The following is a 12,310-nucleotide window of genomic DNA, read 5'->3' on the forward strand; positions in this document are numbered from 1 at the left end:
TATAATTTATATAAAGAAATGTTAAATGACGATAAAATGCATTAAAGAGACTCGAATAAAAAAATTCAAATAAAACCGAAGGGGCCACAAAGTCAACCCGCAAAATCAGTCTATTCTCCCTAGCTATTGAACAGATTAAATATATACAATCACAAGAAATCAGGACATACACGCTTTGTTTGTGAGTGTGTTTTAAGGAAATAAAAATAAAAATAAAAAATTTAAAATATATACTCAAAAGACCCGATCAAACTCGGTCGATTTAGGATAAATTTGACACTCGGTCTGATCTTTAAAATCTATTTTGCGTAAAAATCGTTAAAATAAAAAAATAAAACTTGTGTAATTGTGTTATTAAATTATTATTTATGAACTTGTGTTATCGATTTTAATACTTTAATTATTATTTTAAATTTTTGAGTATAAATGAATTTTTCTTAATTAAATAATGTCGATTATATATTTATATATAATAAATACATATATAATTTTAAATTTTTTAATAAATATCGGTTAAATTGAATCAATGATCTATTGATTGGACCACTGATCCATTATTTCAATTGGATCAATGACTGGACCGAATTTCATAACTTTGTTCAAAATATTCACAAATAATTTAAATAAAATGTAAAAATATAAATAAAACATATATTTAAAATAAAAAATAAACATAATAATAATATAAAAGATTCAATCACTTTTAGGGGAAAAACTTAATTAGTTAATTTAACAGATGGCTTAATAAACAATCTGGGTGACAGAGAGCGTAAAAAATGAACTGTTTAAATTAAAGTTGTTAGATGGATAAGAAAAGTAAAAAACAAAAATTAAGCACTGATGGATTCCCATTTTAACCCCAACTATTTTTTTTTGTAAGAATTTTTTTTAAAATGAATAGCCATATAATTGAAGACCAACTGTATGCATGTGGAAGATTTATTTTTAATAGAAGACACATAATCGATTATGCATTTATGTGCCTTTTTAAAATAATTTATTTTTGTTAAATGATGGTGAGATACTTTTCTCCTTTAGTTATGCTTCTTACCTCTCTTCACTCAATTTTAATGCTCCGTATGATGTTTGTTTGAAGGGAAAAATACCTATAAAAAATACTTTCACACTTAAATAAAATCTTAATTTTAAACAATAAATAAGATAACAAATACAAATGAATCATGATCCTTATTAGAAGATCTTAACTCTCTACATAAATTTTTTTTTTAGGCATTGGACCTTTGACCTTCATGAACGTATTACCGTTTAAGTGATTTGTTTCTAAACATGATTAAGGGACCTAATTCCTTGTTACCTTTGATTAAGGTTATTTTTGTCTTATATAGAAGCGGGTAGGAGGTATTTCATTATCCTGTCTGAATACCTATCCAAAATACCTACCCAATATACACTTGATTTTGTTTGACATGCATAATCAATTATATGCCCCAACCAATATATAGGAGGGATCATTAAAAGAAGAAACTATATTCACTGATCTTTACTGTGCATTACATAAGTTTTTTCCTCATTTTTGTGATGAAGGTATAGTCACTGACATCACTTAATTATTAAAATTTTCATCTATAATTCAGCTCAAACAAGCAACATTAAAAATCTACTTTCATCGGCATTCACTTCTCTTATTTTCATCTCTTAACTTTCTACTGAAACAAACACAGATTAATAAATAACCAGGAGTGACTTTCTCCATTTGAGTTTACCATATTCAATTCCCATAATATCTGTGGCTTACCTATCATATTCACATGTACATAATTCCCATATTAAAACAGTATAGTCTGTAGTAGTTGTGTTTGTCAGCCCCTTTCATTGGATTCAAGTCCAATTCATCACATTGATTCAGTTTTTCAACTCTCTACATTCACTGTGTCATATCAATATCACGTCCACGTGACTTTGTGATCGTATGAGTCTCAGACGTTTTCTTCTCCTAACACAAAATATTTTCTATTCTACCCACCTGCTGTTAAATCACTCAGCAGGGCAATTAGGCCATCTAACTTCCCATTCCTAACTTCAATATGATTTCAGGCATCTCTAATATTGTTTTATTTAGAGAAAAAATAAAAATAAAAAGTTTATTGCTTATTATCCGACAAAGAAAAAAATAATCTGAAATAAATTTATTTTAAAGTACATAAATGTTAATATATCTACTTTTGAGTTATAATAAATTAAGAGTGGAATGTACTTATAGCTAAATAAAATAAAATGCATTTCCACTTTCAGATTCTAAGGATAAATACAATTATTTTGGAGTCCAGCACTTTATTGAGTTGGACATATGCCCTAGGGTGGAGGGCACCGAGCAGAACAGATCCTTAAACCCAAGTCTGTACGGCAAACGTGAAATGGGAGAAAGAAATCCAACTCTTACCTTTTTTCTCAGTGGTATTACTATTTTTTTTGTTGTAATTTCCATTAATTTTTTCACTAATTCGTATCTTTTCCTAAATATTTTCTCAAAAGCTGCTTTATTTAGTTATCCTAGTACATTGATCTAATTATTGATATGATGCTACTGACTGTATAATTCTTCTTTAATTCAACTTTAAGGATTTAAGTATTTAACAGTGTCAGAAGTCTCAGAGCTCATATTATTTTTTAACCTAATTAAAGCCAAAGCGTGATGTAATGTAAGACAGTCTCTGAAACAGAAGTTAATTTAATTTGTGAAGCTTAATTATGATTAATGTTTTGAACATTTTTAATTAGACTGACTTTACATAGTCAGTTATCCCCTAAACAAATCATTAAATTTGCCGTTATTTTCAATAAAGAATCAAATTTCGGAGGAATCCCCAGATATGTCGACGATTGCATGACAATTTTGTTAAATCGTACACTTTATTTAATAAAGAGATTAAAAAAAGGACTGTTTTACAAGGTTAAAACCTTGTATTAATGATAATTGCAGCGAATGACATTTCAGATTTTGGATCACATTTTAGCAGGTGAACTCAAATTTTTAATACTTCTTTCATCAATTACTTCTCAGTATACAGAAGGATTTTTTTTACAAGTTATACTTAGCTTCTTAAATATTAATTACTTGGAAAATTTTACTTAAAATGATTTCTCTAGGCGTATAAAATCTTGACCTGCATTACATGAAAATTACTTTTCTTGCTTTAAAATAAAATAAAAGCTCTTTGAGGAATGTATTTTTTTTTAAAAATAAATCATTAGTATAAAATCTTTAAGCATTGATAAGTGCTGTTTTAGTTTAATCAGGGCTCTTAACTTCGAGTCCAGGTTACATTACATTAAGCACCTTGAAGAAGAATTTAAACCTTCATAATAAGTGCATATTTAGAAATAAGATAAAAAAGTATCCTTTGAGACAAAAATATTTTTGCAAAAAGATTAGAATCCTGACTTTTCTGTTCATTTTATTTTTATTCATTTAATTACATTAAAACACGTGTCATAATAATTTCAACTACATTTAAACATATACTAAATCTTATAAAACTCAAACAAGTTACTCGTGATACATATATTCTAGACCGAAGAAAGACTGTTCATAAATTTTATTCAAAAAGAATACATTCCCAAAGAGACTAGAATTTCTGGATTAGGACAAGCAAATTGAGTGGAAGACCTTAAGAAATGGAAATCTACAATCATCACTTATTTAAAAACCAAACAGTTAAAAAATAGTAGTTTTTCTTCCCCTGGTTTGAATATGTTCCCAGTCAAAAACCCATCTTCAAGTTTTCACACAGTGTTTTCTGTCGGGCAGAAAACCAAACTCTCTCTCTCTTCTCCTGTTTCTCTCTCCATGTCTCCAAAATTTGCCCGTCTAGTTCTCACCACATGTCACTTTCCGAGTTTTCTTTTCTTTACAGAAGAAGCAAACTGAACATTAACCCACTGAAACACCACCTGTTCTCACTCTTACAAGATAAGACTAACACAACACTGCTACAACTAAATACCAACACCAACAACGTTAATAGTATTCATTCAACAACATGCACACCGCCACTTGCTCACATACCATTTCCTATTCCCTCACCCATCACAAACAACAAGGACAATGAATGAAGAATAACAACAGAGAGAGAGAGAGAGAGAGAGAGAGAGAGAGAGAGAGAGAGTTACAATTCAGATTAAATAATTTGAGAGAAAGAATAGAAAAAAGGTTGACAGCATAAGCGTGAGCTCAATAAAAGCCAGGTAGAGATTATAATAAAGGAAGGGTGGTGGGAAGGTTTTGTAACTCATAATAAAGCTAAGGAATTTTAGTTTTTGAGTTTTTGCAATGTCACAGAATTCTGAGGAGATAAAGACACTTGAGCAGTGGAGATGGTCTGAAATGCAGGGCATTGAGCTTGTGTCTTCTTCTGCTACTGTTTCTAACTCACATGAATCCAACCCAGCATTGGAAAAGAAAAGAGAAGAAAGGGTAATAATGGAGGAGGTTTCTTCAGTGGCAAAGAAAGAGGAGGGTGTTCCTAATGGTGTTGGTGGGGAGAAGAAGAAGGATGGGAGTGTTGCTTCTGTTGGGTTTGGTGAGCTTTTCAGATTTTCTGATGGGTTGGATTACATTCTAATGGCAATTGGAACGGTTGGAGCATTTGTACATGGCTGTTCCCTGCCACTCTTTCTTCGTTTCTTTGCTGATCTTGTGAATTCCTTTGGTTCCAATGCGAATGACTTGGACAAGATGACTCAGGAAGTGGTGAAGGTAATGATGTTATTATCATTACAATAACATACTCACACCACAGTTCAGAGTTTGATATTGGTCTTGAGAATTTGAATTGCTTGTGGTTTCTGTGTTTGCAGTATGCGTTTTACTTCTTGGTGGTGGGGGCTGCCATATGGGCATCCTCATGGGCAGGTAAATTTCACTCTAAATTTCAAAACTTCATTCTAAATTTGGAATTTTGTTTTTGGAAATTTTTGGAGGGTGTGAATGTGGAAAGATGTTAATCTGATTTTTGTTGTTGTTGCAGAGATTTCGTGTTGGATGTGGACAGGTGAACGGCAATCAACGAGGATGAGGATCAGGTATCTGGAAGCAGCGTTGGACCAGGACATTCAATTCTTTGACACCGAGGTTCGAACATCCGATGTTGTTTTTGCCATCAACACTGATGCTGTTATGGTACAAGATGCCATTAGCGAGAAGGTGATCTCAAAACACGAGCCTTTGTTGTTTTTTGCATTAGAATAATTTCTCGAATTTATGTAGTTTCATTCAAGAGACTGAGCTCTCCCAAGAGACATGCTTATCAGTCAGCCATACTGTGCTATGTTGGTACTTGGTATTGTTAGTGTTTAATATGATTACTGATTCTGGTTTCTCTGTTTGCAGTTGGGTAATTTCATTCACTACATGGCTACATTTGTTTCTGGCTTTGTTGTGGGTTTCACTGCGGTTTGGCAATTGGCACTGGTTACCCTTGCCGTGGTTCCTATAATAGCAGTAATTGGAGGCATTCACACCACCACCTTGGCCAAGCTATCTAGTAAAAGCCAAGAAGCTCTTTCTCAAGCTGGTAACATTGTGGAACAGGTGAGACTAAAGGGACCCCTTTGTGACCATTATGTTGGTTTCTGTGTTTTTTGCTTCTGGGTGGTTCTGATTTTGGGCTAAATTTGCAGACTGTTGTTCAAATTCGAGTGGTGTTGGCGTTTGTTGGGGAGACAAGAGCACTACAGGGCTATTCATCTGCATTGAGGATTGCACAGAAGATTGGGTACAGGACTGGATTTGCAAAGGGAATGGGATTAGGGGCCACTTACTTTGTTGTTTTCTGTTGCTATGCTCTTTTGCTTTGGTATGGAGGTTATTTGGTTCGGCACCACTACACCAATGGAGGACTTGCCATTGCCACCATGTTTTCTGTTATGATTGGTGGATTGTAAGTACTGTTTCTGCTGCATCTTCATTTTCATGTTTTAGGAAACCTTAGTGGTTAAAGTGCTTAGCCTTTGTGAATTGTGATTGAGACTTTCATCCACACGTGGCTTCAGGCCAGAAGCCCACCTCAACTAGTGGGTAAGACTTTGTTTTTGCTTGTTATTGTAGGGCTTTAGGCCAGTCTGCACCCAGCATGGCAGCATTTACAAAGGCAAGAGTTGCTGCTGCAAAGATTTTTCGCGTGATTGATCACAAGCCGGTTATAGACAGAAGGAGTGAATCAGGTTTGGAGTTAGAGAGTGTTACAGGACTAGTAGAGCTGAGAAATGTGGACTTTTCATACCCCTCAAGGCCAGAGGTTCTGATCCTCAACAATTTCTCCTTGAATGTGCCTGCTGGCAAGACCATTGCTTTGGTTGGAAGCAGTGGCTCAGGCAAAAGCACAGTTGTTTCCCTCATTGAGAGATTCTATGATCCTTCTTCTGGTAAAACTGTGAACTCATTCAGCTGTCTTTGAAAACCAACTAGATTAATTAGACATTCAACTTGTTTATTGAGAGTTTGAAATTGAAAATGTGCTAGTTACTAGTTAGTGATCTGATCATGTGATTAGTGTTACTAACTTAACTGTTTTGCAGGACAAGTGTTGCTAGATGGGAATGATGTTAAGTCATTTAAGCTTAGATGGTTGAGACAGCAAATAGGACTAGTGAGTCAAGAGCCCGCTTTGTTTGCTACCACAATCCGAGAAAACATACTCTTGGGTAGGCCTGATGCAAACCAGGTTGAGATTGAAGAAGCTGCAAGAGTGGCTAATGCTCACTCTTTCATCATCAAACTTCCCGAAGGCTATGAAACTCAGGTTAGTCAACTTAAGCTAATATTGCTTTGTGAAATTGGTCCAGTGAAAAATGCATATTTTGTGATGGTGGTTGATCATCAACCACCCTAATGGTCCTGTAAAATCAATCACATCATTCACATCAAGCATGTCTTGTTTCCATCATTGCAATTTGCAAGCCACTTTGTATAAAATAATATAATATTATATAGGTTAGATGGTAAAATAGGAAAGCGGAAATATAAAGATGTGTCACGTAATTATTATAATTATTACAGCAGGTAACTAACTTTTCATAGAAAGAAGATAATAATGAATTTATGACAGTTAAGCTACGTACAAGAGAGGAGCAAAGCCTTATCATAGTATACGGATCTTGACTTTAGCATAAATCAACGTTTAAATTAAAATATATGCTAAATAAAAAAAAAATGGTAAGTTGAAATGCTGAAATAGACACGATGTATCACGTAATTATTGTAGTAGGTAACTAAACATTTATTTAGAAAGAGGATAATGTCTCTAGACTTTATTGCAGTTGTTTAAGGTACAAGAGTAAAGTAGCTTATCATAGTAAAATGTGAAACCCACAAGTATACGGATCTTGACCAGGTTTCTTGTTTGGTTGGACAATTTGGGAGTCTATAATTGCAACCTCTATTATTTTAGTTAGGACAGATTTATTTGGTCAACAAGCAAACCCAATTATTTTTAAATGGAGTTTCTAAAAGTCAAAGCCTATGAAGTGATTGGTCATACAATGCATTTTAAAAAGATCCAGAAGGTAACATGGTTTGGTCAACAATGCATGCGCGGGAATACAGAGGAATTGGATATCTATTATTACTTATTAATTAAAGAGAATAACTACCAAAACTGGAGATGCCCAGAACATGGAAACAAAATATGAAGACTGACACTAAACTCATTGTATAAATTAAACAAATAAATACTTTGTGTTGACGTTTGCATTATCTACTGCATACACAATGAGAAGCTCTCCAATTTGTCAACGAATTATTTTTAATGAGAATTTCAATTTACTCTCTTATTATTGTAAACAGAAATATATTACTTGAACACGTGTGAGTTATTGTAAACTCCCACACTTTGATTCTTACATATAAAAAAACAGGAATATATTATTAATACAATTCTTACTCACCAATAGATTCTTTACATCCCAGTACGTTACATGGGTGCTAAAACTTACAGAAGGAACCATATTATAATATGATAATTCATATATTACTGACAGAAACTGCTGATAGATTTAAAACAAAATCTAGTACCGGAATGTCTATAAGACTCTTAGAAAATAACTGCTGTTGAACTAGTATGTGGTAAAACAATGCAAATTATTTGAAATTATAGGTAGGGGAGAGAGGGCTGCAACTTTCAGGAGGACAAAAGCAGAGAATAGCAATTGCAAGGGCAATGCTGAAAAACCCAGCAATTCTTCTCCTAGATGAGGCAACAAGTGCATTGGACTCCGAGTCAGAAAAGCTGGTTCAGGAGGCCCTTGATCGGTTCATGATTGGTAGAACAACTCTTGTAATTGCTCATCGACTCTCCACGATTCGCAAAGCTGACCTTGTGGCTGTGCTTCAGCAAGGAAGTGTTACTGAAATTGGAACTCATGATGAGCTCTTTGCTAAAGGAGAAAATGGAGTCTATGCTAAGCTTATCCGGATGCAGGAGATGGCACATGAAACTTCTATGAATAATGCAAGAAAGAGTAGTGCAAGGTAGCTTTCACCAATATTGAACATTGGCATTCTTTTAAATACTCATATATTATATGTTTTAAGATGAGGATGTGTTCATTTACAGGCCTTCAAGTGCCAGAAACTCTGTAAGCTCACCCATAATTACACGGAATTCTTCTTATGGCCGATCACCGTACTCGAGGAGACTATCTGACTTCTCTACATCTGATTTTAGCCTGTCCCTTGATGCATCACATCCAAATTACAGGCTTGAAAAGCTTGCCTTCAAAGACCAAGCTAGTTCCTTCTGGCGACTCGCAAAAATGAACTCTCCTGAATGGCTTTATGCCTTAATTGGTTCTATAGGATCTGTTGTTTGTGGATCCCTTAGTGCATTCTTTGCTTATGTTCTTAGTGCTGTCCTCAGTGTCTATTACAATCCAAACCACAGACACATGATCCGAGAAATTGAAAAGTACTGCTACTTGTTGATTGGACTATCTTCAGCTGCACTCCTCTTCAACACATTGCAGCACTCCTTCTGGGATATTGTCGGTGAAAATCTTACAAAACGAGTGAGGGAGAAAATGTTGGCTGCAGTGCTTAAAAATGAAATGGCATGGTTTGATCAGGAGGAAAATGAGAGTGCTAGGATTGCAGCAAGGCTATCTCTTGATGCCAACAATGTCAGATCAGCCATTGGAGATAGGATTTCAGTAATTGTGCAGAACACTGCACTTATGCTAGTTGCCTGTACTGCAGGGTTTGTACTACAATGGCGCCTTGCCCTTGTACTAGTAGCCGTCTTCCCTGTTGTTGTTGCAGCCACAGTTTTGCAGGTTTTCTTTCTCACATTTGTTTCTAGCATGCTTAGTGATCCAATTATGTATTAGCAACTTATTATTTCCACTAAACTTTTTACAGAAAATGTTCATGACTGGTTTCTCTGGTGACTTGGAAGCTGCTCATGCCAAGGCCACACAACTAGCAGGAGAGGCTATAGCCAATGTAAGGACAGTTGCTGCTTTCAATTCAGAAAAGAAAATTGTTGGCCTTTTCACTTCCAACCTTGAAACTCCACTGCGGCGCTGCTTTTGGAAGGGACAAATTTCTGGAAGTGGATATGGGATAGCTCAGTTTGCACTCTATGCTTCCTATGCACTTGGTCTTTGGTATGCTTCTTGGCTTGTGAAGCATGGTATATCTGATTTCTCTAACACAATCCGAGTTTTTATGGTACTCATGGTCTCAGCTAATGGTGCTGCTGAAACTTTAACCCTGGCTCCTGACTTCATCAAGGGTGGTCGCGCCATGAGATCAGTCTTTGATCTTCTTGACCGAATAACTGAGATTGAGCCAGATGATCCAGATGCTACCCCTGTCCCTGATCGCCTTCGCGGTGAAGTAGAACTTAAGCATGTTGATTTCTCTTATCCAACTAGACCAGATATGTCAGTTTTTCGCGACCTTAGTCTTCGTGCTAGGGCAGGCAAAACTCTTGCCCTTGTAGGGCCTAGTGGCTGTGGTAAGAGCTCAGTCATTGCACTTATACAAAGGTTCTATGATCCAACATCCGGCCGGGTCATGATTGATGGAAAGGACATAAGGAAATACAATCTCAAGTCTCTTAGAAGGCACATTGCTGTGGTACCTCAGGAGCCATGCCTATTTGCTACTTCTATTTATGAGAACATTGCTTATGGACATGACTCAGCTTCTGAAGCTGAGATCATAGAGGCTGCAACTCTTGCCAATGCTCACAAGTTCATATCTTCTCTGCCTGATGGATACAAGACATTTGTTGGTGAGAGGGGAGTTCAACTATCTGGAGGACAAAAGCAAAGAATAGCAATTGCTAGAGCTTTTGTGAGGAAGGCAGAACTTATGCTTCTTGATGAGGCAACAAGTGCACTTGATGCTGAATCTGAGAGGTCTGTTCAGGAGGCGTTAGACCGTGCCTGCTCGGGAAAAACTACTATCATTGTTGCACACAGGCTATCAACTATTAGGAATGCTAATCTCATTGCAGTGATTGATGATGGGAAGGTGGCAGAGCAAGGCTCCCATTCACTGTTGTTAAAAAATTACCCTGATGGGATCTATGCACGCATGATTCAATTACAAAGGTTCACAAATAACCAAGTCATTGGGATGGCCTCAGGTTCAAGTTCTTCTGCAAGGCCAAAAGATGATGAAAGAGAAGGCTAACAGCTAGCTACTCAAAATGAAAAAAAAAAAAGGAGTAATATGCCATATACCAATTATAATTGTTGGCATTTTTGTTTTGACCATAGTATGGTTTGTGTATCTTCCTTCAACTCCTCCCATTTAAGAATGTATCTTCTTGTCTTCATGAATCTTACTAAGGAAGAATACATCAATGAGATTGAAACAGATAAATAGAAGTCCATATTTATGAATTTACATGGCCTCCGTTTTGCATCTTTGTTCCCTTTGTTTTAAAGCATATGCAACTGCAATAAACACTGTCATTAGGCCCGTTACGCATAGATCATTGTCTGTAGCTAGGCTCTCATCAAAAGGGTTCGAATTATTGAAGAACGCTATCAATGAAATTGAAGCTCTTTACAAAAGAGGCTTTTATATGATTTAATTTCAATATGTATGTATGTATATATATATATATATATATATATATATATATTGAAAAACCTCATATAATTAAAAATTATGTCACTAAGTGTTAGCTTTTTAAATAATAGTTATTGTTGAAGGTATTTCAACTAGAGAGAATATGTTAGTACTGGAGCAGAAAAATATTGAATTACGCTAGTGTGGCAAATATAAACTATCTCTTGGTAAGAGGCTTCTAAGGCTGTGTTTCGGAATCCATTTGAAATGCTACAATCAGACAAATTTGAAAATGAATTGAATAAAAAAAAAATATACAGGGGTTATTCTAAAAATAAATGTTATATATAAGCTCAATATATCAAAATCCTGTATTCTTAAAAGACTTTATAGTTACAAAATAAATCTGTCATTAATAGTTCCTTTTCCGTTCAACATCAATGACACAAGTTTTTCCTTTTCCGTTTACTATCATGGAAAATATGAACGTGGATGTTACAAAGTGGGTGACTAATTAATAAGTTTGTTAGGGCAATAAACATTAATGTCAAGTACAATATAAATATACATTTCTCTACGCGAATTTAGAATTTTTCACATTAAACCAACAATGACTGCAACTGGATGTTGGGTGAGGAAGTGAAAAATCCTATTAATTTGTCACTTTCCTACACTAATGATGGTGGTGGCCGTGAATTAAAACCATATATGGAGCTGGCATTTTTGCCCCTAGAGACTCTTTCATAACATGTTGCAATCAAATACTTATCCTATCATATAAGGCAGTTATAACTCTTCTGGTCCTAAGATCTCAACCGAGTGCTTGTGCATATGCAGCTTGTGGCTTATAGGGAAACGAGCATTATTGAGTTCAAAATCATATGATTGTGTGCATGACTTGAAGGTATATAACAACTGGAAATCGGACAAAGGATCTAATGTGTGACGAGTTTGTGGACAAGCATGGGACATAAAAGAAGGAGAGGATGATGAGAAAATGACACAAGAAAAAAGGACTGTTCTTTGATGCTTAAGTAGGTGCTATCCGTTATGGGGACCAAACAGAAGAAAAAGAATGATTCAACAATTGAATAGAGTGGCAAACAAGGTTCACAAAAGTCTCTTTCCTTACCCACAATGCCTTGATGGATGGGAGCAAAGAAAATACTTGTGTTGCCCTTGCTGTTGTGTGAAGAAACAAAGGGAGCATAAATGTTAATTGAGATTGCATTAATTTGAATGTTATTTAGGAACTGATCCTGATGTTAG

At 35.3% G+C, this 12,310-nt stretch overlaps 1 protein-coding gene across 1 annotated transcript; it reads left to right on the plus strand.

The window, feature by feature from the left end:
- Positions 1–3,711: 3,711 nt before the first annotated feature.
- LOC114371952 (ABC transporter B family member 1-like) lies at positions 3,712–10,873 on the plus strand. Its single transcript, XM_028329292.1, has 10 exons — positions 3,712–4,717; positions 4,819–4,873; positions 4,989–5,164; positions 5,351–5,551; positions 5,641–5,900; positions 6,068–6,384; positions 6,538–6,761; positions 8,115–8,488; positions 8,574–9,288; positions 9,374–10,873. The coding sequence occupies exons 1-10, from the start codon at positions 4,292–4,294 to the stop codon at positions 10,655–10,657; spliced, it is 4,032 nt and encodes a 1,343-aa protein (XP_028185093.1). The 5' UTR covers positions 3,712–4,291; the 3' UTR covers positions 10,658–10,873.
- The last annotated feature ends 1,437 nt before the right edge of the window (positions 10,874–12,310 follow it).

Source organism: Glycine soja, chromosome 10, assembly GCF_004193775.1.
Source record: "Glycine soja cultivar W05 chromosome 10, ASM419377v2, whole genome shotgun sequence".
NCBI lineage: Eukaryota > Viridiplantae > Streptophyta > Magnoliopsida > Fabales > Fabaceae > Glycine > Glycine soja.

Bases quoted from the DNA above. Each gene is read 5' to 3' on its own strand.
- LOC114371952 (XM_028329292.1), top strand. From the start codon at position 4,292: ATGTCACAGAATTCTGAGGAGATAAAGACACTTGAGCAGTGGAGATGG. The intron at 5,165-5,350 runs GTGATCTCAAAA...CTCTGTTTGCAG, and splicing joins AAGATGCCATTAGCGAGAAG to TTGGGTAATTTCATTCACTA. The intron at 5,901-6,067 runs GTAAGTACTGTT...TTGTTATTGTAG, and splicing joins TCTGTTATGATTGGTGGATT to GGCTTTAGGCCAGTCTGCAC.